General features: G+C 37.9%; 1 protein-coding gene across 1 annotated transcript; it reads right to left on the reverse strand.

The window, feature by feature from the left end:
• Positions 1 to 1,270: 1,270 nt before the first annotated feature.
• Positions 1,271 to 12,884, reverse strand: LOC129244394 (mucin-2-like). Its single transcript, XM_054882015.1, has 3 exons — positions 12,875 to 12,884; positions 10,083 to 12,776; positions 1,271 to 1,389 (listed from the first exon to the last, which is right to left on the reverse strand). The coding sequence occupies exons 1-3, from the start codon at positions 12,882 to 12,884 to the stop codon at positions 1,271 to 1,273; spliced, it is 2,823 nt and encodes a 940-aa protein (XP_054737990.1).
• Between the last annotated feature and the right edge of the window lie 11,750 nt (positions 12,885 to 24,634).

Consider the following 24,634-nt stretch of genomic DNA (forward strand, 5'->3'; position numbering starts at 1 on the left):
GGTTGATGGTCGGCATCATTACAGGACACAACCCATGAGGTCAGCATATGACCACCAAAGGAATCATTGAGGACCCAATGTGCCTGTCATGCTTGGAGGAGGCGGATAGCACTGAGCACTTTCTATCTGAGTGTCCTGCCTTTGCTAGAGCACGGCTACGAAATTTGGGTTCCAATGCCGTGACAATGAGTAATATTCGTTCTCTAAAACCGGAGGATATTTACAGATTTGCCAAAGAATCTAACTATCTCTATATCTGTCTCTATTCTTCCCTATCTCTTTCTTCGATACTTTTCTGCTTGCCTCCTTGACTATCTACCTCCTTTCCAGAGCTTTAAATACAATGGGCTTTTTAGCCTGAGTATTTTAGGAGCCGCTAAATCTCCTGGTTCTCCTTGGCTCGACCTTTTCAAATTTCAATTTCAAGCGATTTAATTGCTTTAGTGGCTGCCTGACTATCTATGCAAAAGTAAACTTTGGAGTTGGTCCCAGTAGAGGTGATGTACTATTGACTAGCGCATCCCCAGTGTTGTATACCGTAAGTACATTTATAAATAAACTGGAAATGAACATTTTCACTAAAGCTATTAGCGGTAGAGTTTCTCTTTATATTCGCGTTATTTCATTAGAAAAATAACAGTAAATGGCAAGTGAGCGACCCTCTCCTGTAGAATACTACATACCCGCCTAGTCCCATATTCACTTGTATGAATATTAGTGAGCAAGTTTCACAAGGTTTACACAATTACACATTTACACGTCTTGTAAACGTCAGCAGCCTTTTGTGCTAAAATTTTGGCAAGGGCTTTGCCTTCACAGCCGCATACCGCTGTGCACATCCTCGCCGTCATTGGAGGAGGCAAATGCAATTGTCATCTCTCTTATTGTTGTGGTTGTTGTATGTTATGGCTTCAGTTGGCAATATTTGCATGATTGTTGTTGCATTATTGCTATTGCCGCTGTTGTTCTTATTGTTGTTGTTCATAATTGGCATTTGAATGCCTGCCGGAACAATGACTGCGCGCACGCGCCTGCCGCAAATTTAATTTATGACCAACTGAGTGACAGTCTCCACAAAAGTCAGAATTTCTATATGCTCGCACATTCACGAACACATACACACGCATGTGTATATGTATACACGAATGCATGTACATTAATATGTTTAAATTTACCACGCACACTTTGAAATAGGTAAGGCCACAGCTTTTGACAGTGACAGCAACGCTTAACTATTTCAGCTAATTAATTTATCTGCTCAAACTATTGTTTAAAGGCATTTAAGCGAACGGGTGCGTATATTAGTGTGTGTTGGCGCAGGCAATGCTTTCTTGCCACCCAAAGGCACGTTGTTGCTGCTATAATCAATAGCATTGAAAAATGTCAAAACTGTCAATAAGTAAATTCCACACAAAAGCGAATTTACTATAGCGTAAATCTTGTAAATACCTGACAATCTAAGCGAATTCAATTACTTGAGCGCGAAATCAACCAAAGTTTATGTGACGATTTTCGACTACGTGTCGACTTGAGGACGAGCGCTAGTTAGCATTTTCTTTCGGGTCCGCTGTGGTGAATGAACCCAAGACTTACTGCTGGCACATCGCGCGCAACAAAATTGGCTCTGTTAGTCACCTCGGCATACTTGCTATAAAATGCTCATACAAGACGGGTGCGAGTTTTTCGATAGAAAGTTAGTTGATTGCTTAATTATACTCAAAGAGCCAAGCGGCAATCAGCGTCCTAGGCTTGATGGTCGTGAACTCAAAACTGATCGGAGAATGCCTGTTTTCACTTCCGATTGCCACCGATTTTTTTGATGTAAGTGTATTGCAGAAAACTGCGGATGGGATGAGTTGGCTAGACAAAGGCCCTGTAATGTAGTTGACTACCTTGACAGAGTGTCTCTCGCATAAACTCAGCGAGCACTAGGTAAGTAAACCAACTTGTAAAGTCGTGGCCACAGGACAATATCCGTAAATTTTGTATGCTGTAAGACTCGGCACCACTTGGGGTCATCTTTGCCTCAGTTGTATGGGCGATGAGATGGAATCATCTCAGCATCTTCTGCTTAGCTGCGTTGCTCTCGTTCGGCTAAGATTTAAGAATCTTCGCTCTCATTTCTTTGCTCCGCCTGTTGATATAGTTGTTCTTGTTGTTACTAACTACCTGATGAATTTCAAATCTTAAGCATTTTTAAAACGCATATCTCATCGCCTTAATATTAAATTTAGGCAACGAAAGTGGAACTAAAGATCTCATATTTAGGGGTCATTCTATTTAGTAGGCACTCCATGACAGTCGGCTGCTTCTTTGGAAGTCCCAGCATAGCATATATCAACATAGGGAAAGAAGTTATTAATAAATATTCTAATGCACCTTATACAAAACATAACAAATTTTAATTAATTATACTCCCCCACGTGCGTGCATTTGTCTCTTCTCTACGCCTCTTTAAATCCATACGCCTAGTGCTGTGCTACATAAGCAATATGTAATATATGTATATATGTGTACACATCAATTTGTTTTAGCTATAATACAGGTTTCACCGCCCCCTTTTCGATTAAAAACATATTTATAGTTAAGTTAATTGCATGCATATTTAAACTCATCGATGTGAAAAATCAATAAAACGTCGAGAGCAAACAGTCACATGGAGAGGCATCAATAGTTTGCTGTCGCATGTCAAGAAGCAGCTTATTGTCAGCGAGATTGGCTGGTTATGAGTACAAATATAGTTGTACACAGGTGCATATATATATGTATATGAATGCTTATAAATATTAGTATTTCTTTTCTCATATAGAAGCATAACAAGGATTTGAATGTCTGTTCATTCTTGCATAAGCTGAGTAGCTTGCATATTTGTGGACCTCATGTATGTATGTTTTCATTTAGATATTTTGACTGTTTGAAATATATATAAAACAAAATATATGTTGATGTCGGAGTCGTAGACAAGAAGGGAAAAAGGCCAAAACAAGCTTCAAGTTTTTGGGAGAAAATTTTGAAGACAAATCTTCGTTGCAAGCAAAGTCAACGGCGAAAGGCGAATTAAATGGAATTATCAGCAGGCGCAGCGTAAAGAGGAGAAAATAGTGTACGGAATATTGTACGGTTCATCAAAGCTCAAAGCCTAAGATGGCCTAGCCATCATGAGAATGGACCCCACGGGAGCTGAATGAAAAATACTTGGCGCTAAAACATTTGCAACGAAAGCAGGAGGCAGACCAGTATCAAGATGGATTCACGAACTAGAAGACGACATGGGGAAACTCAAGGTCAACAATTGAAAGGAATCAGCCAAAGATCGGAACAAATGGACACATTTTGTGCAGCAGGCCAAAGCTCACACAGAGCTCTAGTTCTCATCAAGGGAGCATTCTTTGCGTGATTAGCAACATTGCTGAGGGTATGCATGGAGAAATTAAAGGTGTTTATTTTCGAATGATTAGGAAAGTCAACAGCTCCACGGCTGCTGTTTCATTTTTTATTTTTTGGTTCATAGCTTCTGATAAAATTAAATAAAAAAGCAGCACTAATCAAATTAAATTTCAAAAATTAGTTCTAAACGTACAGTTTATGCTTAAGACTAAAATAAAACTGCGTTTTATAAATTTTACACTTTATTTCGCACATGAGGCACAGAGATCAATTTTATACTCTCCGTACAATCTTTCTGGACATTTGGCACTTGAAGGGCTAACATAGCTGCCAAAGCTTTACTTTCCTCAGAGTTTGATTATTCTATTTGAGCTGCATCAGTGGAATTAATACATGAGCGTTGGCTGATTTCAACGATGGTCCACTGAACAATTTCTCCAATCATACGACCCACTATAAAAAGTTTGAAAACTTGTAGAAGGTCCACAATGCTTTTGGACAAGCGAGTAAGGCCACGCACTTGATGCACAATATTTCGGCCGCATCTATCAGACTTAGCTTTTTGCGTCGACTACTCCACGTAATATAGTTTTCGAAAATGCTATTATAATAGACCCGTCATGAAAATATTCGATGGAACTCATCTTCACTTAACTCTCCCAAGTCAGATCAATAATGTTCGTCAAGCGCACCATCATAATAAAATGTAAACTGCTGTCGAGTGTCGTCGAATCGAGAAAGAATGTACATCTAGAGCTAAGAAAATGTGTTGTAAGAAGAATAGCCTTGCCAAGGCTACACAAATGGCAAAAAGCTGGCGCGAATTTACATAGAAATTCGTTGGTCTGGTTCTTGGGTCTTTTTCGGCTGCAAACTGCTGCTATACGTATTTACACTCTAAAAATCGAATCATTAGCTGGCATTTCCTTTATGTCAAAACTGTGAGAGGCCAAACTTCTGTACGTGACTAAAATAAAGCCACTTTCATTTAAGGCAGGGAAGATTTGTTGATAATTAAAGCGGGAAATGTCAAACAATTGCTGGTAACTCGCATTTTTAATACTTATAATTATTATTTTTACACGCTAACACACACACATACATATATATAACATATGAGTGCATTGGTGTGCATAAATATATATGTTAATATTGTGCCAATATGCACATCCCTTAAGTCAAGTATGGTTTGCCATGGGATGTAACATTAAAGGCATTTCGAGCGGAAGTGATTCCAAAATTATGCATGGCTGCATTTGGTGGCAGCAGTGCTACAACATGCATTACGCAATGATATAGTAAGCACCGAAGAATTCGAATATGTGTGTGTACGAGTATGTATACTTGCCCTAACCACTATGAATGCGTACCTCTACGATTTCTTCTCGTATACACTCCGTTGCAAAATCGTAAGGGTATGGATTAGTGGTGGTTGGGGCAAGTAAATTTCATTCGGTGCATCTATACACACATCTACATGAGTAGATATGCACATTTCTGTAAATATATTTTGGCTACGCACTATGCAATTACCTATATTTCATATGTCAATGCATACAGCTTACCACCGCAAACGCTCGGTTTAAGCGAAATAAATCGAAGGAATAAGTGGCCATTTGTTCATCATCAACAATTATATAGCTAATGACTGCTGATACTTAGACTACTACAGCGTTTTCGTCACTGAAAGAAATTAACTTACTATTATTCACAGGCTGCTTCGAAAGAAAAGTCATCGTAAATCCTGGTATTACCCTTGACAGGAAAAACATGAAATGGCCTATGGCCCAAAGACTACGTATGAATCTGTTTGTTTCTTTGCGCCACTTATCTGGAAGTGGTAATTGGCTTATTGAGCTTCACTTCCGCTTTATGGCATGTTGGTTGGTTGGTTGGTTGGTTGGTTAAAGTGGTGATTCTTCCAGAATCCAACTAGCGCTTTCGCGCCATTTTGTTGCCACATCCTCGTTGCCAACTTGTTTAACGGTTTTTTACAGCATAACTATATCCAGTCTGTGCGGTTAAGGAACCTTATTAGGTTGTTAACGTCGAGGCCAGATATTTGCTCGAGATTCTCGAACAGCGGTTGGCCCAGGGTTAACAGTCTGTCCTTCCATAGGGCAGGGCATTCACAGAGGAAATGGAAGATTGTCTCCTTTTTCTCCGGTTGTTTACAACTGTGACAGTATGTATTGTGAGGGATACCCATTTTGGCTGCTTGTTCTCCGATAGACCAAAAGCCAGTTATGACCGCCGTTAATCTCCAGGCATCCCGTCGTTTCATTCTTATTAATGCCGACGATTGCTTGAGGTTGTAGGTGGGCCATAACGTTCTGCTAATATTGCATTTCGTCTGGACTTTCCACCTACAGTCAGCGATTCGGAGGTATTTTTGGGAAATTGTGCTCTTGACTGCACCGAATGGTGTGAGTACCAATTCTGCAAGAGCGTTATTCATGGCAGATCCCCCTCTTGCCAGTTCATCTGCTTTTTCGTTACCTTCAATGTTCCGATGTCCCGGGACCCAGATTAAGGTAACTTTATGGTTTTCACTCAAGATGGTGAGGCTATTCCTACTTTGTTCCACCACTTTGGAGGTTGTTGTGGCCGAACCCAGTGCCTGGATTGCAGCTTGGCTATCCGAGAGAATAGCGATATTACCCTTAAAAGAGAAATCTGCGATTAGTAACCTGCAAGCTTCCCCAATCGCCAGTACTTCCGCCTGGAAGACACTGCTGGTATTAGGGAGCCGCACAGATTTCTCAATTTTAAGTCTGTAAGAATATATACCAGCTCCAACACCGCAGCACATTTTATTTCCATCCGTATAGACTGTAGTGTCGAGGTTGTTTAGAGAGAATCCCTTATTCCATTCTTCCTTAGTTGGAAAGAGAGTGGCAAAATTCCTATTGAAAGTTACCGTCGGGACGATGTAGTCAGTTCTGACCGAGATTAACTGAGTTTGTCGCAATAATAGACTAGCATGACCATACGTTTTTTCTCTCCAGCGACCCGCTTCGTTTAACCTAAATGCACTCATGGTTGCCGTCTTCTTAATATGTAGGTCTATTGGAATAACGTGTGTCAGTACATTGAGAGCCTCTCTAGGACATGATCTGATTGCACCGACCGTTATTGCACATGCTGATCTTTGTATTCTGCCGAGTAGTTTGGTATTGTACTCTCTCCCTAGAGCCTTCCACCAAACTACCGAACCATACGATAGAATAGGTCGTATAACCGTCTTATACAGCCATAATGTATGCTTAGGCTGAAGACCCCATCTTCTTCCAAGCATACGTTTACAGGCATATAAAGCAATTTCTGCCTTCCTTACCCGTTCTTCAACATTTAATGTCCAGCTTAGTTTGGAGCCCAGAATTACCCCTAAGTACTTTGCGCTGGGTGATAGTGAGAGAGTTTGTCCGTTAATATTTGGTAAGGTAAAAGGTGGTACCTTATATCTGGTGGTGAAAAGCATAAGCTCTGTTTTACGTGGGTTTAAACCTAGACCACAGCCTGTGGCCCAAGAGTTAAGCTCGCCTAATGCCCTCTGGATGATATGGCGTGTACTGCTTGTTTCAATTTTACGCCGCTCGCCAAAGGGCAAAATGGTATGCGCCAGCCACGGATCGACTATATTAGAACAAATTCAAATATTAAATGCTGATTTGGGTGGGAAGCAGACTCAGATATAACTCATAATACGCATACAGAAACCATTTTGGGTCGGTGGTGATACCAACTGGCTTAGGTATGGCATTATTATCGATCCTCAAACCATATATTTCTCTGGCTTCTTAGACCATTTATGGTCTATGGATGTTGACCTAAAGAGATATAGGCCAAAAAACACTGAACTGGTTTATTAAGATGCTAAGTTGAGTATACGTGGAACCCATTATAATCGTTATTAGAGGCGATGTCCTGTTTCTTTTCAGGTCACTTACAGTCCGCGGTCGCATCAAACTAGTCTCATTATTTTCTTGGAGTCTCGTATCAATCTGAGAAAAATTGATGCCTCAAAGAAAATAATTTCATTAAAATTCACCAAAATAAAAAAAAACCTTCTTCATTTCCGGTTATGGAAGAGCAAAAAAATCAATAAGGTGGTGTATGTATCTATGTACAGGGTGGCTGATGAAAGCCGCTACCAAAAAAAAATTGAATAACTTTTTTTCTTTTTAAGTTATCTGCTCCATTTTTGTTTTAATTTGTAGATTGATCTTTAAAATTTATTAAAATGGCTAACTGGGACACGCAAACAAGAATTTGGATAGTCCGCCGCTATCACGCACTGGAGTCCGTAGTTTTGGTACAGAGAGAGTACAGGCGGATGTTTGGCGGCGGTCCCCCGAGCAGATGGACCATAATGAGACTGGTGATTAATTTTGCTGAGCAAGGAACAGTCGCAAGAAGGCCTTATCATCGAAACCCACCAGTTCGGACGAAGGAAACGATCGCTGCTGTAGCTGCAGCTATACAAAGCAATCCAAGGGTTTCAACAAGAAGCTTATCTGCTCAACTTGGTGTCAGCCGACAGTCTTTGCAAACAATAATGCACAAAGATTTAGACTTATTTCGCTACAAAATTCAAATAGTTAACAAACTGAATGCAGCAGACTTGCCGATTCGCTTGGAATTTTGCCAGAAGATCCTGCAAATGGTGGAAGAAGACCAAAAATGTTAAACTGTCTTTTCATGTCTGATGAGGCCCATTTCGATTTAAACGGGAATGTGAACAAACAAAATTGTCGAATATGGAGTACTTCTAACCCACAGATACTCCACGAGACGGAATTGCATCCTCTTCGCGTGACAGTGTGGTGTGCGGTTTCTTCACGCTGTATTGTCGGGCCTTATTTTTTTGAAGAAAATGGTCACACCGTTACGGTTACTGGAGACCGTTATTTGAAAATGCTGAAAGAATTTTTCTATCCAGAACTACGCCGAAAGAGAATTCCTTTCAACTCTGTGTGGTTTCAACAAGATGGGGCAACGTCTCACATAGCCCAGACTGTTATGACAGAGTTGCGACGAAAATTTCCCAATAAACTGATTTCAAGAAACTCCGAATTTCGTTGGCCCCCCAGGTCGCCTGACCTTACTGCACCTGACTTTTTCTTGTGGGGTTTATGTAAACAAGAAGGTTATAAAACAAAGCCAACAAATGTGGATGAACTAAAACAATCCATTCGGGCAACAATTGCGGCTATTCCTGTCGGAACTCTCAAAGCAGCAATGAACAACTTTTTACTAAGATGCCGCACTTGTGTCAACGAGCATGGGGGGCATTTAAATTCAATTATTTTTAAAACTAGTTAAGCTACATTTAATAAAATTTAATGACCTTCAACTTGAAAAAAAAATGAATTCCATACACTAAAAAAAGAGTTATTTGAGTTTCTTAATGTGGCAAAATTCATCAGCCACCCTGTATATAAATGCGCATGTTTGCATCTCTGTGAACCTCTGAATCTTTATAAAACACCAGATGATAGAATATTCTTTTTTCTAATTGTTGTCGTACCCCGGCAGGCAATGTCAAACCTCTAAATGTATTTTTGTCATGAAAAATCTCTTCGGGAATAATCATCAGCCCTTCGTAGAACATCGATGCATAACACAAATTGGAGGAAGAGCTCGGCCAAACAACAAATAAAGGGTGTAAGCGGCAATTATTGATATATGCACCAACTATGGGTATTATTTGATTGACTCAGCCCCCTACCACATCTTCTTACAGAGCTGTAGCCGTTGATGAATCTACAGCGATGTCTTACTCGCTAGAATTTCACTTGAGGTAGCATAGAAAGAGGCTGTTACGAGTATAGAACCGGCAGCTCTAACGTAAGGAGAAGCAGTTAGTAAAGCAGTTTTTCTGCAAGTGGAAGGCGCATTTTAAACTTTTCGTCCATTGGATCGTTATTACTTTCATTAGAAGCAACGTCAACTATTCCTTCGTAATCGCTCATATAAGAGTAGATTTTTATCTCATACGCTTTTTAATGCTTTTGCGCATGCTGATAATCTATTCACTTTATAGCATAAAAAGACTCTTCTCGTCTGCCTGCATGAACAACCTTGCCCGATGGACGGAAATTAACGTCCTGGAGCTAACAGAAATGTAATGACGATGCCAAATAAAAGTTATATTTTGGATTTTTGGAATGCTCGGGTTATAATATATTTTGCTTCTGCATATATAGGGGGATATGTACGTACATATGTATGTATAGTATATTGTATGTATAGAAATATATATAACAATGTTTAGTGGTTCCTTTATTTACCGGTGGTCGTAAGCTGAAAGCATTATAAGGGCATCAGTCAACGTATGTGCCTAATGGTTCATACCAGTTATCTAACCGCTGTTAAGGTATAGTTTTATCAGACTAACAAAACTTTGCACATATGCTATTGATGTGCTTCTAATGCTTCCTTGGTCCTTTTACAATTGGTCGTCTTTCAAGTACAACATTTTGTCATCTATCGGCAGTTTGTTACTTCTCGGCGAGGACGGCAAGTCTCCAACTCTCGATCAAACCAAAATCCAAGTGGACATCTCAAAGGCTGCACAGCCCCATTCTGGCATACATAGAAGCGGGAACACAATCTACGGTGTACAAGGAAGGTGTTATCAGGCAAGTTAACACAATCCTTTGAAGACCTTTTCACTCGAACAATATGCCTACTGTTGTTATAGTCGTAATCAGTCAACACTTCTGGACAAGGTGAGGTTGTTGTTTCACAGGGACAGGATGTTGTTTTACAGGGTGGGGTTGTTGTTTTACATGGTGGTTTTGTTGTTTTACAGGGTGGGGTTGTTGTTTCACATGGGGGTGTTGTTGTTTTACATGGTGGAGCTGTTGTTTCACATGGTGGTGTTGTTGTTTTACAGGGTGGGGTTGTTGTTTCACATGGGGGTGTTGTTGTTTTACATGGTGGAGCTGTTGTTTCACATGGTGGTGTTGTTGTTTTACATGGTGGTGTTGTTGGTTTACAGGGAGGGGTTGTTGTTTTACAGCTTGTAATGGTTGGTGCTGTTGTTTTACAAGGACATGGTGTGGTTATTTCACAGGGGTGTGTTGTTGTTTCACATGGTGGTCTTGTTGTTTTACAGGGTGGGGCTGTTGTTTCACATGGTGGGGTTGTTGTTTTACAGCTTGTAGTGGTTGGAGCTGCTGTTTTACAAGGACATGGTGTGGTTATTTCACAGGGTGGTGTTGTTGTTTCACAGGGGGGTGTTGTTGTTTCACATGGTGGGGTTGTTGTTTTACAGCTTGTAGTGGTTGGTGCTGCTGTTTTACAAGGACATGGTGTGGTTATTTCACAGGGATGTGTTGTTGTTTCACATGGTGGTCTTGGTGTTTTACAAGGTGGGGTTGTTGTTTCACATGGTGGTGTTGTTGTTTTACATGGTGGAGTTGTTGTTTCACAGGTTGTAGTTGTCTCAGTAGTCGTTGGTGTCTTCGTAGTAGTTGTCTTTGTTGTAGTTGGTGCCTTAGTTGTTGTTGACTTGGTAGTTATCTTTGTTGTTGTTTCACATGGTGGTGTTGTTGTTTTACATGGTGGAGTTGTTGTTTCACAGGTTGTAGTTGTCTCAGTAGTCGTTGGTGTCTTCGTAGTTGTTGTCTTTGTTGTAGTTGGTGCCTTAGTTGTTGTTGACTTGGTAGTTATCTTTGTTGTTGTTTCACATGGTGGTGTTGTTGTTTTACATGGTGGAGTTGTTGTTTCACAGGTTGTAGTTGTCTCAGTAGTCGTTGGTGCCTTCGTAGTAGTTGCCTTTGTTGTAGTTGTCGCAGTAGTCGTTGGTGCCTTAGTTGTTGTTGACTTGGTAGTTATCTTTGTTGTTGTTTCACCGGTTGTAGTTGTCGCAGTAGTTGTTGGTGCCTTAGTTGTTGTTGACTTGGTAGTTGTCTTTGTTGTTGTTTCACAGGTTGTAGTTGTCTCAGTAGTCGTTGGTGTCTTTGTAGTTGTTGTCTTTGTTGTAGTTGGTGCCTTAGTTGTTGTTGACTTGGTAGTTATCTTTGTTGTTGTTTCACATGGTGGTGTTGTTGTTTTACATGGTGGAGTTGTTGTTTCACAGGTTGTAGTTGTCTCAGTAGTCGTTGGTGTCTTCGTAGTAGTTGCCTTTGTTGTAGTTGTCGCAGTAGTCGTTGGTGCCTTAGTTGTTGTTGACTTGGTAGTTATCTTTGTTGTTGTTTCACCGGTTGTAGTTGTCGCAGTAGTTGTTGGTGCCTTAGTTGTTGTTGACTTGGTAGTTATCTTTGTTGTTGTTTCACATGGTAGTGTTGTTGTTTTACATGGTGGAGTTGTTGTTTCACAGGTTGTAGTTGTCTCAGTAGTCGTTGGTGTCTTCGTAGTAGTTGTCTTTGTTGTAGTTGGTGCCTTAGTTGTTGTTGACTTGGTAGTTATCTTTGTTGTTGTTTCACATGGTGGTGTTGTTGTTTTACATGGTGGAGTTGTTGTTTCACAGGTTGTAGTTGTCTCAGTAGTCGTTGGTGTCTTCGTAGTAGTTGCCTTTGTTGTAGTTGTCGCAGTAGTCGTTGGTGCCTTAGTTGTTGTTGACTTGGTAGTTATCTTTGTTGTTGTTTCACCGGTTGTAGTTGTCGCAGTAGTCGTTGGTGCCTTAGTTGTTGTTGACTTGGTAGTTATCTTTGTTGTTGTTTCACAGGTTGTGGTTTTCTCAATAGTCGTTTGTCCCTTAGTTGTTGTTGACTTGGTAGTTTTTTCACAGCTTGTAGTGGATGGTGTAACTATTTTACAAGGACATGGGGTTGTTGTTTCACATGGTGGTGTTGTTGTTTTACAGGGAGGGGTTGTTGTTTCACAGGGGGATGTTGTTGTTTTACAAGGTGGGGTTGTTGTCTTACAGGTTGTGGTGGTTGGTGCTGCTGTTTTACAAGGACATGGTGTGGTTATTTCACAGTGGGGGGTTGTTGTTTCACATGGTGGTCTTGTTGTTTTACAAGGTGGGGTTGTTGTTTCACATGGTGGTGTTGTTGTTTTACATGGTGGAGCTGTTGTTTTACAGGGTGGGATTGTTGTTTCACAGGGGGGTGTTGTTGTTTCACATGGTGATGGTGTTGTTTCACAAGATGGTTCATAGATTTCAGCTGAATAATACTCGTCATACGGATCGGGTTTTTGCTCCCGAGTCACATAACATTTTGCAAGTTCAGGAGATGTGCAGGCGTTCGTTTTAGAATCAAAATTTAATCCTCGTCGGCATTTATGAGACACGGCTCTACCCCTTTTACAGATGTAATAACGCTGACAATTATAACAGTCTGGTACGATTTCATTATCACGCAAGAGCGAACAGTCGGGAACCCCTTCGGCAAATATTTGGGGAGCCACAGCAAGGACTAGCAGTAACCAGTTTACTGGAAATTAAGAAAATGTATCAAACGAAATCAAAAATATATGTCTAATAGTGTTTTCCTTTTTTTTTGTTTAATTCAGTAACTTGAAACGAACTTACTTGGACTCATCTTTGCACTACTCTCTTTGCCGGACGGATGTGTCAAAACAAACTTTTCTACTACCTTCTAATTCATGCAGCTTCAACTTTTATATCTCACAACAATTAGACTTAGATCCACTAATTACTTTTCACTATGCAGAAAAGTGTATGAAAACACTTGAGATTTTCTGTTCCGCATATGAAAGTAACATTTTCTCTACAAGCAGTTACTGCATACTTCGAGACTGCTGACATAACAAGCAATTACTAAATAACTGATAAGAAATATATTTGCATTGCTGTGGAAAAACAAATTTACGTGATTACATATATGGTATACTTTAGAAAATATATTATATATTACTTACATTATCATTTAGTTAAATTTTATGATTACATCTTAAACAGCTTTAAGAGCCGAATTGGTTGAAAATTTTTGTGAGTCGTTCTATGCACGCCTTTTAATAGTATAGGTACATATACCATTAATACACGAAATAGAGGGCACTCGAAGTGGAACCAATTAAAAAGGGCATAAATTTAGTTTGGAAAATTACTTTTATTCAATTCAAAGTAAAAAATTGGTGAAAATAAAACAAAATTAAGAATTCATTTATTTTTGCTCGATATGACCAACTTTTGCCTTGACTATGACCTTGAGACGGTCCAAAAATGAATCGGAAGCTGCCCGCATGTGATTTGCAGATATTTTGGCCCGCTGGCGGACAATTGGTTTTTTCAGCGCCTCGAGACTGGTGAATCTTTTAGTTCGGACCTTGCTCTCCAAAATGGTCTAAAGAGAATAATCCATCGGATTCGCCATTAAGTGAACGTTATGAAGTTCGAAACGTATTTTTTAGCCACTTCTGGTTCACTTGATCTTTGTGGGACGGCGTCGAGTCCAGTTGAAATGTCCATGGTCTCCCACCGAAATGTTTGTCTGTCCACGACCTCAGAGCAATCTCAAGAATAACTTGCTGATAATATTTAGCATTTACCTTGACGCCAGGCTCGATGAAAACGTTTGGAAGCGCCTATTTGCGGTTACAGCGCACAGTGGTTCTGCCATAGGACGTTGGATGAAAATAGTCATGTTAAAATTATGCAACAATATTTAGCTACATAGATGTTAGTTCATTAGTCATAGTAACTTAGAGTACAAAAGAATTTTCAACTGCACAAGCAATTCACTTATAATTGTGCCTCAAAGTAAGAGAATTTGAAAAGTGATAGTTAGCGTGGTCTCCGCTCCGTACTTACGAAGTTCCGGGAAGTGTTATTTTTCTAAGCATTACTGTGTTTATGACCTGTTGTACAATGGAAATTCAAGTCGAACGTATGTACGACATGTTAAACGTTTTGTTATCTTTTTTAATTATTATTTAATAGGTTTTCAGACCGTACGAAAAACGTACTTTAAATTTGCCGTTTATTTTTTTTTATAAGAAGTTTGTTAAGTTTTAACTAAGTTCGCACGAATCTGCACAAATGAAACATACATTAAAATATTTTTACGTATGTTCTCTTTAAGGAAAAATAATTTTCAGCTGCGATGACCTGCGATTGCGCTTGATATAGGGTCTAATCTGTACCTATGTGTAGGATTTTGAAAAATGTGATTCTACCAAGATTGCTAATAAAGATTTTTTTTGTTTTAGGTGTAAATTTGAAGTGTTCATTTACGCGCATGCATATTCTGGGCACGTGGTTATGTTACAATAGCATTAAAAATGATGTTGATAGATGTCGCCACGTACTGAAGAACATAATTCAAGCTTTACCAAACTCTGAGAATTAACCCTTAGAAGACGTTGAAAATCGTGTTTCTTGGACCTGTTCACGGATTTCTCGATACTGGAAAAAAGTGCAAAGATCAAAAACAAGGCTGATTACCAAGTACAGTAATTGGTTAACTGAAACCGAATTATGTGTGTTGAAAAAGCGGGAGTCGGACGAGGGGACAAACTCTACGAATCCTTCTCCGAGCGAACACAGGCAGAGACACAGAAAAGATTTTGAGGATTGCAGCAAGCGGACAAAGCGTCGCAGGTTATCCGATCTAGCTAATGTTGATAGTTCCGCTATTCATCATGCAATACTAAGTAATTCAAAGCAATCAAATTCAAATTCTTTAGAATTCAATACGAACGAAGTTTTGTCTCTATTTAATGAGAGAAAACTCACCAAACATCAGTATTTGTTATTAAGAGACTTTATTCATTCGAAATTGCCTAACGCTTTACCATCTTATAAAAAAGTTCTTGACGCAAAAAAAACGGTGTTACCCAACAGGAATTGACTTTACAGAATCATCTGCTGAAATTAATTTACAATGTTTGTTGGACGACACTTGTTCTCGAATTCTCGATTCTCAAAAACCAGTATTGGTGAATATATCTGGATCAAGTTGCACTGAGTATGAATTAGTAGGTAAATGGGGTTTCGATGGCAGCACTGGACAGCTGACCCAGATAAGATAATTTGAAAAAACCCTCGCCCATCCTCCACAAGGTTTTGTCGGCCTATACATTTTCAATTTGCTAAGAAACTAAAGCTCTAGTTTTTTTGAATACTTTATTCATGTTTCTTATAGAATCGAATTTAAAAGGTGGCAAGCACGTTCATCTGAGGAAAAAGCACTTTTAGCTAAGAGAAAGGAATTTGTTCAGAGGGAGTTTAGAGAACAATTAGGCTTGGTAGTTGACAAACCGCGAAGTGGAGGAAGTGGCACCTCTAATGATGGAAATACAGCACGAAAATTTTTCCTTCATTCAACCATATCGTCCGAAATCACAGACAAATAGACAAACACGCTATAGACAGATGTAGTTATCTCCTACAATGCCTTTCATTTGGTTTTAAAATTAATTCGAATAAATTCAAAATATATGCACTGGACACTGCTAAAATTCTAGTTAGTAAATATTCATGGTATAATTTACCTGCATCAGTTCATAAAGTGCTCATTCATGGGTCGGAGGTGATCGATCATTGATTATTATCAATTGCAGAATTATCAGAGGAGGCAGCTGAATCATGTAATAAATTAGTGAAACAATTCAGACGTGACAATACCAGAAAGTACTCAAGAACTGTAACTAACACGGATCTTTTGCACAGGCTTCTTCTTAATTCCGATCCATTTATATCTAGTCTACGAAAATGTAGAAAGAAATCTATGATGTCAAGAGAAGTGTTAGATTTATTGAGTAAAAAGTTTTGTATTTCTAAGTACATTAACTTTTTTGGAAGTGAATATTTTATTGTTTTCATAAATAAGAATAAGTTAACTGGCATCAAAGTATGCTTTATGCTCATCCTTTCGGAATTTAATGTTTTTTTCTATTATTGTTTATAATTTAAGATGTATGCAAAACTTTAAACGAAACAAAAAAATTTTATATAAAAAATGTGTGTACCTAATTTTCCTTTGACTTTTATATTAATTATATATTACTTTATTATAAACTAGCAAACCCGGCCCCCTTCGCTGGGCACACTAAAATATAATAGATATGGTTTAGAGCAGAAAATATATGATTTTCATATTATTTGTTTCTTTATTCTTTATTCAAGCGCTTTGGCATAAACAATATTTTTTGTTTTTCTATTTGTTTTTTAGTAAATATAAAATATAAATTGAAAATCAGGAAAAAAGAAGATTGTTTTTAAATTTCAAATCAACGCATGTGAATAACTAAGAAACAATCGTCTTTTTTCCTGATCATCCATGAATTTTTCGTTTCAATTTATATGTTTTATTAAACATTGGAGCTTTTTTAACCATTATCCATTTATATTTTTCAAAAAAAAAACGAAAAAATTTTTTTTTTCCCCGAACACATAATTTCATTCGGATTTCACATTAAATTCTCAAATTTCGTAAGAAATTATTCACTGTTCCAAAATCCACTCCAAAAAAATTCACAAACAGTTTTTACATGTTGCACTTACGTTTTTTCCTTATGGCATCCAAATCAGAAAGAAATATTGACACATTGTAACTCACACTGTCAATTTGACAGTTCAGTTCCGCCCCAAGCGTTAAAAAAGTAAGCGACATTATGGCTGGTTCAAAAGAACGCTGTACCCGTTGCCAGTGCTCCGAATTACAAAAAAACTTTACGAAACTCATTTTCAATACTTACTTAACAATGTGCGTAAGTTTGGTTTAATTCGGTGCAAAGACACGGCGGGTCCACGTTTTGGCATATATTTCGAGACCCTAGTCATCAATAGGTATGAAAATTACCCCGTATTAAAGCACTTATCAACAGCTTTCATTTGATACCCATATTGTACATACACAACCAAAGGTTACCCGGGTCCACGTTTTGACCTATATCTCGAGACCCCAGTCATTTGATACCCATATTGTACATACACGTCCGAAGGTTACCCGGGTCCACGTTTTGACCTATATCTCGAGACCCTATCTACCAATAGGTATTCAAACTAAACGGAAATCATCTTCAATACCTACTTAACAATATGTGTAAGTTTGGTTTAATTCGGTGCAAAGACACGGCGGGTCCACGTTTTGGCATATATTTCCAGACCCTAGTCATCAATAGGTATGAAAATTACCCCGTATTAAAGCACTTATCAACAGCTTTCATTTGATATCCATATTGTACAAACACATTCTAGGGTCCACATTTTGGTCTCTATCTCGAGACCCTAGTCACGGAGCGGATGGAAATACTCTGAACTAAAGCATTCATCAACAGCTTCCATTTGATACCCATATTGTACATACACATCCGAAGGTTACCCGGGTCCACGTTTTGACCTATATCTCGAGACCCTATCTACCAATAGGTATCCAAACTATACGGAAACCATCTTCAATACCTCCTTAACAATGTGTGTAAGTTTGGTTTAATTCGGTGCAAAGACACGGCGGGTCCACGTTTTGGCATATATTTCCAGACCCTAGTCATCAATAGGTATGAAAATTACCCCGTATTAAAGCACTTATCAACAGCTTTCATTTGATACCCATACTGTACATACTCAACCAAAGGTTACCCGGGTCCACGTTTTGACCTATATCTCGAGACCCCAGTCACGGAGCGGCATGAAAAATACTCTGTACTAAAGCATTCACCAACAGCTTCAATTTGATATCCATATTGTACAAACACATTCTAGGCTCCACGTTTTGGTCTCTATCTCGAAACCCTAGTCACGGAGTGGCATGAAGAATACTCTGGGCTAAAGCATTCACCAACAGCTTCCATTTGATACCCATATTGTACATACACATCCGAAGGTTACCCGGGTCCACGTTTTGACCTATACCTCAGGCCTTATTTCCAAAATAAAATATAATCCATGTTACTCGTGGATGATGTAGCTTTCGAATGGTGAAAGAATTTTTAAAATCGCTCCACTAGTTTTTGAGCCTATTCATTACAACCAAACAAACAAACAAACAAAGTTTTCCTCTTTATAATATTAGTATAGATTATTATTATTATATCTTATATATATTCTTATTATATATATATATTACTTTTTATATGTCTTAATGTTTTTTTAACAAATAAAAACATTTCTCAACTTAAAAACGTACTAAAAAGTCATTTATCACGCAAAAGTTCTTATGACCGCTCTTTCTACACGGCGGGACCACTGTGCAGCGGCCCAAATTATCAACATGCCAACGCAGCTTTTACGTTGAGAGGGGTATACCTACTAGTGCCCTCTCTCGCTAATTTGTCTGTCCCTGGTACGTCGCTACGCCATACGTTGAACTTGTAAAATATTTATTCCAATCAAATTTGAATGCAGCTTAAATTTACAAACTTTAAAAATTTTCATATTTAAATTAATCCTCACTCTCGGAACTTGCTCAACCTGAAGCAATATTTCACAAAATCTGTTCACTGACTGACGTTCAATTTTCAATTCACATGCCAGTATGATGAATTATTTGTTCGCGCATTTCCCCCGCTAAAATATGAAATTGAACAGCGTGAAGTTATATCAAAATATGCTCGTACATTTAACCTACATACCCATCTATACAAATATTCACCTACGTATATTGAACTAAATATTCATAACTATTCGTGTTTGGAGTTCGCTCACGAAATTTATGAAAATATATTTACGAATTTGCTTGCTGGCTTATTTATTACTCGCACATCATACAGTTTAAAAAATCATCTTCACTACTGAATGCTACTACACTATTTCCGCTTCCGTGCACTTTTCATTTCCGTTTCGTTTGGTATTCGGCAACTAATAGCAAACAACGAAATTGTTATTAGGAGAGCGCGAATTTTATTTAGCACATGAGAATATTGAGAAAAAGATAAATATAAAGCGCAAGCCAAGATCTGCACTAAAAAATTAAAAACAAATTAAAATGTGCGAGTACAAAACACTTTAAAATATTTTTTTTTTCTTACAACTTTGTACGCCACTTTGCTTTGAAGTTTTTATGTAGATTATTTGGAATATCGACACTGAAGTGATATGCGAATATGTAAAAAAAAAGAAAATCAGTAAAGCTAGTCCTAGATGCAAAGAATATGAAAATTTGTTCTTCAAATTCACCATTTGATGGCACAGAAGCTCACACACAAGCAAATTAGCTCTTCTCGCCTACATTTCATAACATAAAAAATACCAAAATGCGTGGTTGTGTGCGCTAATAATTATGCACAGCATGCGCCAATTAGCCTCTTCTGGAAGGCTTTTTTAGACATAAATTGCATAAATTTGCAAAGGGATTGTGTTTATAAGCCAAAAACCGGGGAAAAATTTAAAATTATGTTTCAAGCTGCAATAAATCAAAAATCACTCAACCGATTCGAATACTGGTTTTTGCTGTAAGACCTCGTGGTATTGATCATTATTTGTTAGCAATTAAATTTGAGAATTTCAAAAAAAACTGAAAAAATTATTAAAAAAATCGATATCTAATCATTTTTCTATCTATTAATATTTTCTGGTACTGTTACCATTAAAATAAAAAAAAAATATTCGTAATCATTTCTCAACAATTAAGTCAATCAATATTTTCTATTACTATTAAAATACTGAAAAAAAATTAATAAAGTGCATTTATAATCATTTTCCAGCAACCAAATGTATCCATATTTTCCATTGCTATTAAAGTTTTGAAAAAAAGAACTAAACATTTTATGTATTTTTAATAATTTTTCAGCAATCGAATTCTATTTCTATTTTCTGTTACTATAAAATTTGAAACAATTTTTTTGTTTGGACATACATATGTTAGGCGCACACAACTAACTAAGCAGAAGTAAAAATGAAAAATGTATGCTCCATAATTTCTAATTTGTTGAGAGGCGAGTTCGGTGAACATTTTATCTCGTTCGTTCGGGACCTGTCAATTCGCCATCCAGATCGTGCGATATAACGCCTTTAGATTATTTTTTGGGGGGCCATGTTAAAGCTCATGTCTATTCAGACAAGCCTGCTTCAATTAGCGCATTGGAAGACAACATTAAAGCATTTATATGTGAGACACCGGCCGAAACATTGGAAAGAGTATGCCAAAATTGGACTAAACGGATGGGTCATTTGAAGCGCAGTCGCGGTCAATATTTGCATGAAATAATCTTCAAACATTAAATTATATGGACTGTGCTATCGATTTAAATAAAAATGTCCTGCATTTTTCTGAATTTTACGTGTGTTTTTTAGAACTTTCCTATAGCTCTTAAAAAATCACCCGTTATAAGGACCATCCTCAAACCAATGGAGGCATGCATACAAATTGTAGGTTGAAGATGCAAATCAAAGAAAATTCTAAATCTGTACACCCTGGGTAGAGACGAAATACTTTTGTAAGGTTATTCTTGTATACCTGTACTACAAAAATAAACAAAGCACCTATGTACGTGCATACACATATGTATGCATGTGTAGGCATTTACATTATACACAATTTAATTAATGCCCAAAAGTGTTAACTGCATTAAATAACTCAGCAAATTTTAATTGCAGACATTTAAAATATTTAATACCTTCACATCCATATTCATTCATACATACATACATATTATATCTAGATGCAAAGAAGTGCATGATAATTCGAATATTTCTAATGTACACTTGTGGTCGCATAATTAAGTCAGTTCGTTTTTTACAATGCTCGCCATATTTTTCCTGAGCAATATTTTTTTGAAGATTATTTTTATGAAAAAATTGTTGAATGAAAAATTTTAAGTCCTCATATAAAAACCAATTGTTACTTAAACAATTATTTTTTTTAATTTTGTGAAATATGTTGTGAAAGCTTTAAAATTTGTATATGAAGAATACTAAATCTTCATAATTTTTATTATTTTTCACTTAATCTGAAAAAAAAAAAATTCCGGACCGGCACTTCAACCATTTCACCTACCTAATCTGAAAATTAAAAAAATGTTTTGAGTAAAATTTTAAATTTTTGAACATTTTTTTGTTTTTACATAATTTTATATATTTTTTTTAATGTTGTTTTTTTTCTAAATTTTGTGAAATATAATTTTGAACTTTTTCTTTCATATAAAAGAGTTCTGAGCATGTGCTTGACTTAGTTATATGGTCACAAGTGTACGTACGTATTTACATATAACACACTCATCACTTACTAATTACATAACTATCCCCTACAAATAAGCGTACGAGGTGTGTTCAAAAAGTATCGCAAATTTTGTGTTTTTTCAAAAATTATTTATTTATTCATTAATATTTATTTTGTCCCCTTCAAAGTAGTCCCTATGAGATATTATATTATGCATTGTGCCAACGATTTTTCGAATCTTCGAAGCACTTCAAAAAATAATTTCTTTATCTTGTTCAGCGCCTCCTTCGATGCCGTATTTATCTCGTCAATCGTCAATCGTCTTTTCATGGGCCTCTTCAGTTTCGGGGACAAGAAAAAGTCACAGGGGGCCAGATCTGGGGAATACGGTGGCTGTGGCATCATTAGTGTGTTGTTTTTGGCCAAAAAGTCGCCCACATGTGTGAGCAGGGGCGTTATCGTGATGCAAGGGCCAATTTTTGTTCTTCCACAAATCCGGGCGTTTCTGGCGGATTGCTTCACGGAAACTTTGCATAACTTGCAGGTAATATTCCTCATTGACCGTTTTACCCTGTGGCAAGAACTTATGATGCACAACGCCCCAGCAAACGAAGAAAACGGTAAGCAAAACTTTTACATTCGACCGAACGAAGCTCGCTTTTTTCGGTCTTGGCTCGTGCGGCAGCTTCCATTGAAATAATTGAGCTTTGGTTTCCACGTCATAACCATAAACCCACAAATTTGGGGGAGGCCGCTGACAGAGTCCAACATCTCATTAGCAATGTTAATGCGATGCTGCTTTTGGTCGAAATTAAGCAATTTTGGTACGAATTTTGCGGCAACCCGTCCCATGCCCAAATCATTGAAAAAAATCGAATTGCACGAGCCAATCCATATGTCTAGGTCCTCAGCAACTTCTCTAACGATGATTCGACGATTGGCCAATATCATTTTCTTAACTTCATCAATTTTTTCGTCTGTTGTTGAAGTGCTCGGGCGTCCGGCACGCTTTTCGTCGCTCACATCTTCTTGGTCTTCTGAGAACAGTTTGTATCGCCGATAAACGTTGCTTTAGTCCAAAGTAGCTTCTCCGTATGACACATTCAACATTCGGAATGCATCCGCGCACTTAATTTCGCTTTTCACACAAAATTTGATACAGGTTCTTTGAACCATCTCTTTGAATAGGTAAAAATCGAAGACGCGCCAAAACACGTGCAAGCAAAGCAGCTTCAACAATTAACTGAACGTTCAAAATGGCTGAACTCGTCGGCATGAGTGAGAGACATGAGTACCAACATATCGCCACAAAAAAATTGAAATTCGAATATACTAACCTGCAAAAATTCAAAATTTGCGATACTTTTTGAACACACCTCGTACATTAAATAGTATTGATTTCAGCACACATATATGTATGTAGATTTTGAAATCTTTCAAAGAGGAGTGCATACATAAATACTTATGTATATGTAAAATATTTAAGATAAACGTAGGCACAGCTGTGCTCCTCTTTGCAAAATAATTTTATTGAATTTCAAATAAACGCCCCAAATAACAGAAATACAGAATATATCCGTACTCCGTAATGCAAAACACATACAAATATATGTAGATGAACACTCTGCAGTAAGAGGTCAAATATTCAGCAGACATTCGAAGTCATAAGGTGGGTATTGAAAGAAATCATACTAGTTCCAGAAGGTCTAGATTATTACTAGTTACAAAATGGACAACTAGAAGTTGCAAAGCAAATATTCCTTTATTATAAATAAGAGAAGTTCATATGTCAGGCAAGAAATAAGCGTATATAAGATGTTGAACTAGTTAACTAACTTGTGTACCTCTCATGCGTTACTTACTAGTCCAGTAACCAGTGCCACACTGATGAGAGTCCGACTGGTTCGTTAAATGGTAAATAAGAAGCTCACTTATAGACTGACAATCGAAATTCCGTAAGAAACGGTGATTTTTATCACTGAAAATAGTAGGACTAGCGAACTACTTCAGTTGCAAAGCAAACTGGTGATAGGATAGTCCAGTACTACTATGCCCGACTACTGAGTAATATTAAAAGTAGATAAATTACCTGCTTACATGAAAATCCACTTCATAAACCAGGTGCAAATACAGCAAAATTGAAATAGCGGGTGATTTTTTAGCTATTATCTTTTTAAACAGTTGGTTTACACAGCTGACGCACGTTTCGTGTTTTGTTTCATTGTCAAACATCTTCAGTTTGGTCTAAAATTCAACCATGAATCGTCTTACAAACGAACAACTCTTCCAAATCATTGAATTTTATTATAAAAATGCGTGTTCTGTTAAGAAAGTTTATCGCGCGCTTCTTCAATTTTATGGTCTGTTTAATCGACCCACTGAAGCGGCTATTCGAGCTATTGCGACTAAATTTAGAACCAAATTTACATTATCGGACATCAAACCACCAACACGCTTACGCAGAGTGCGAACTGAAGAAAATATCGCAGCTGTATCGGCCAGTGTTAATGATGACCATCAATTATCGATTCGTCGCCGTTCGCAGCAATTGGGCCTTTGTTACTCAACAACGTGGAAAATTTTGCGAGAATTTAGGTGTGAAGCCTTTCAAAATACAGCTGGTGCAAGAATTGAAGCCGAACGAACTGAAGCCGCAACGCAGAACTTTTGGTGAATGGACTCTTGGGAAATTGGCCGAAGATCCACTTTTTGAAGTGAAAACTTCTTTAGAATCGTTGGGAGTGATTTGAGACCCGATGAAACGAAAAAGCGACACCCTGAAGCGTTATATGTTGATATACGTATATGTGTGTGGCTGCGTACTGCTGAGCCACGCTAGTATAGTGAGTATTGTAGTATGTATACTACACTGCCTATTACTTGCTTTGGTGTTTAGTTCAAGCGTCATACGTATGTATGTTTGTATGTTTGTATGTTTTTTTTTTTTTTTTTTTTTTTTACGAGGAGGAAGCATCGAAAGCCTAACCCCGTCAGTGTGGGACTTTAACCCGAACTAAACCTCCTACCGTCAAAGTACCGATCCCCCCGGTACAACCGTTAAGTATTCGTCGGGAGGCGGTTTGAGCACTAAGCTCAATGTCCGTTATTGTCCTGATGCAATACGTCGAAAGTAGCATCTGCTTGTTACCACCCACTGTTTAGGTCATCTGATGAGAGAGCCACCCCTGTCATAGCAGTACTCCCCTACCCACCATGTCTCTGTCCATACC

The sequence above is a fragment of the Anastrepha obliqua genome, chromosome 4 (assembly GCF_027943255.1).
Source record: "Anastrepha obliqua isolate idAnaObli1 chromosome 4, idAnaObli1_1.0, whole genome shotgun sequence".
NCBI classification, from domain to species: domain Eukaryota; kingdom Metazoa; phylum Arthropoda; class Insecta; order Diptera; family Tephritidae; genus Anastrepha; species Anastrepha obliqua.

Coding starts and splice junctions, on each gene's coding strand:
- LOC129244394 (XM_054882015.1), bottom strand. Junction 1,390..10,082: donor TGATTACGACTATAACAACA/GTAGGCATATTG, acceptor ACTTATTGACAG/TTTTGACATTTTTCAATGCT.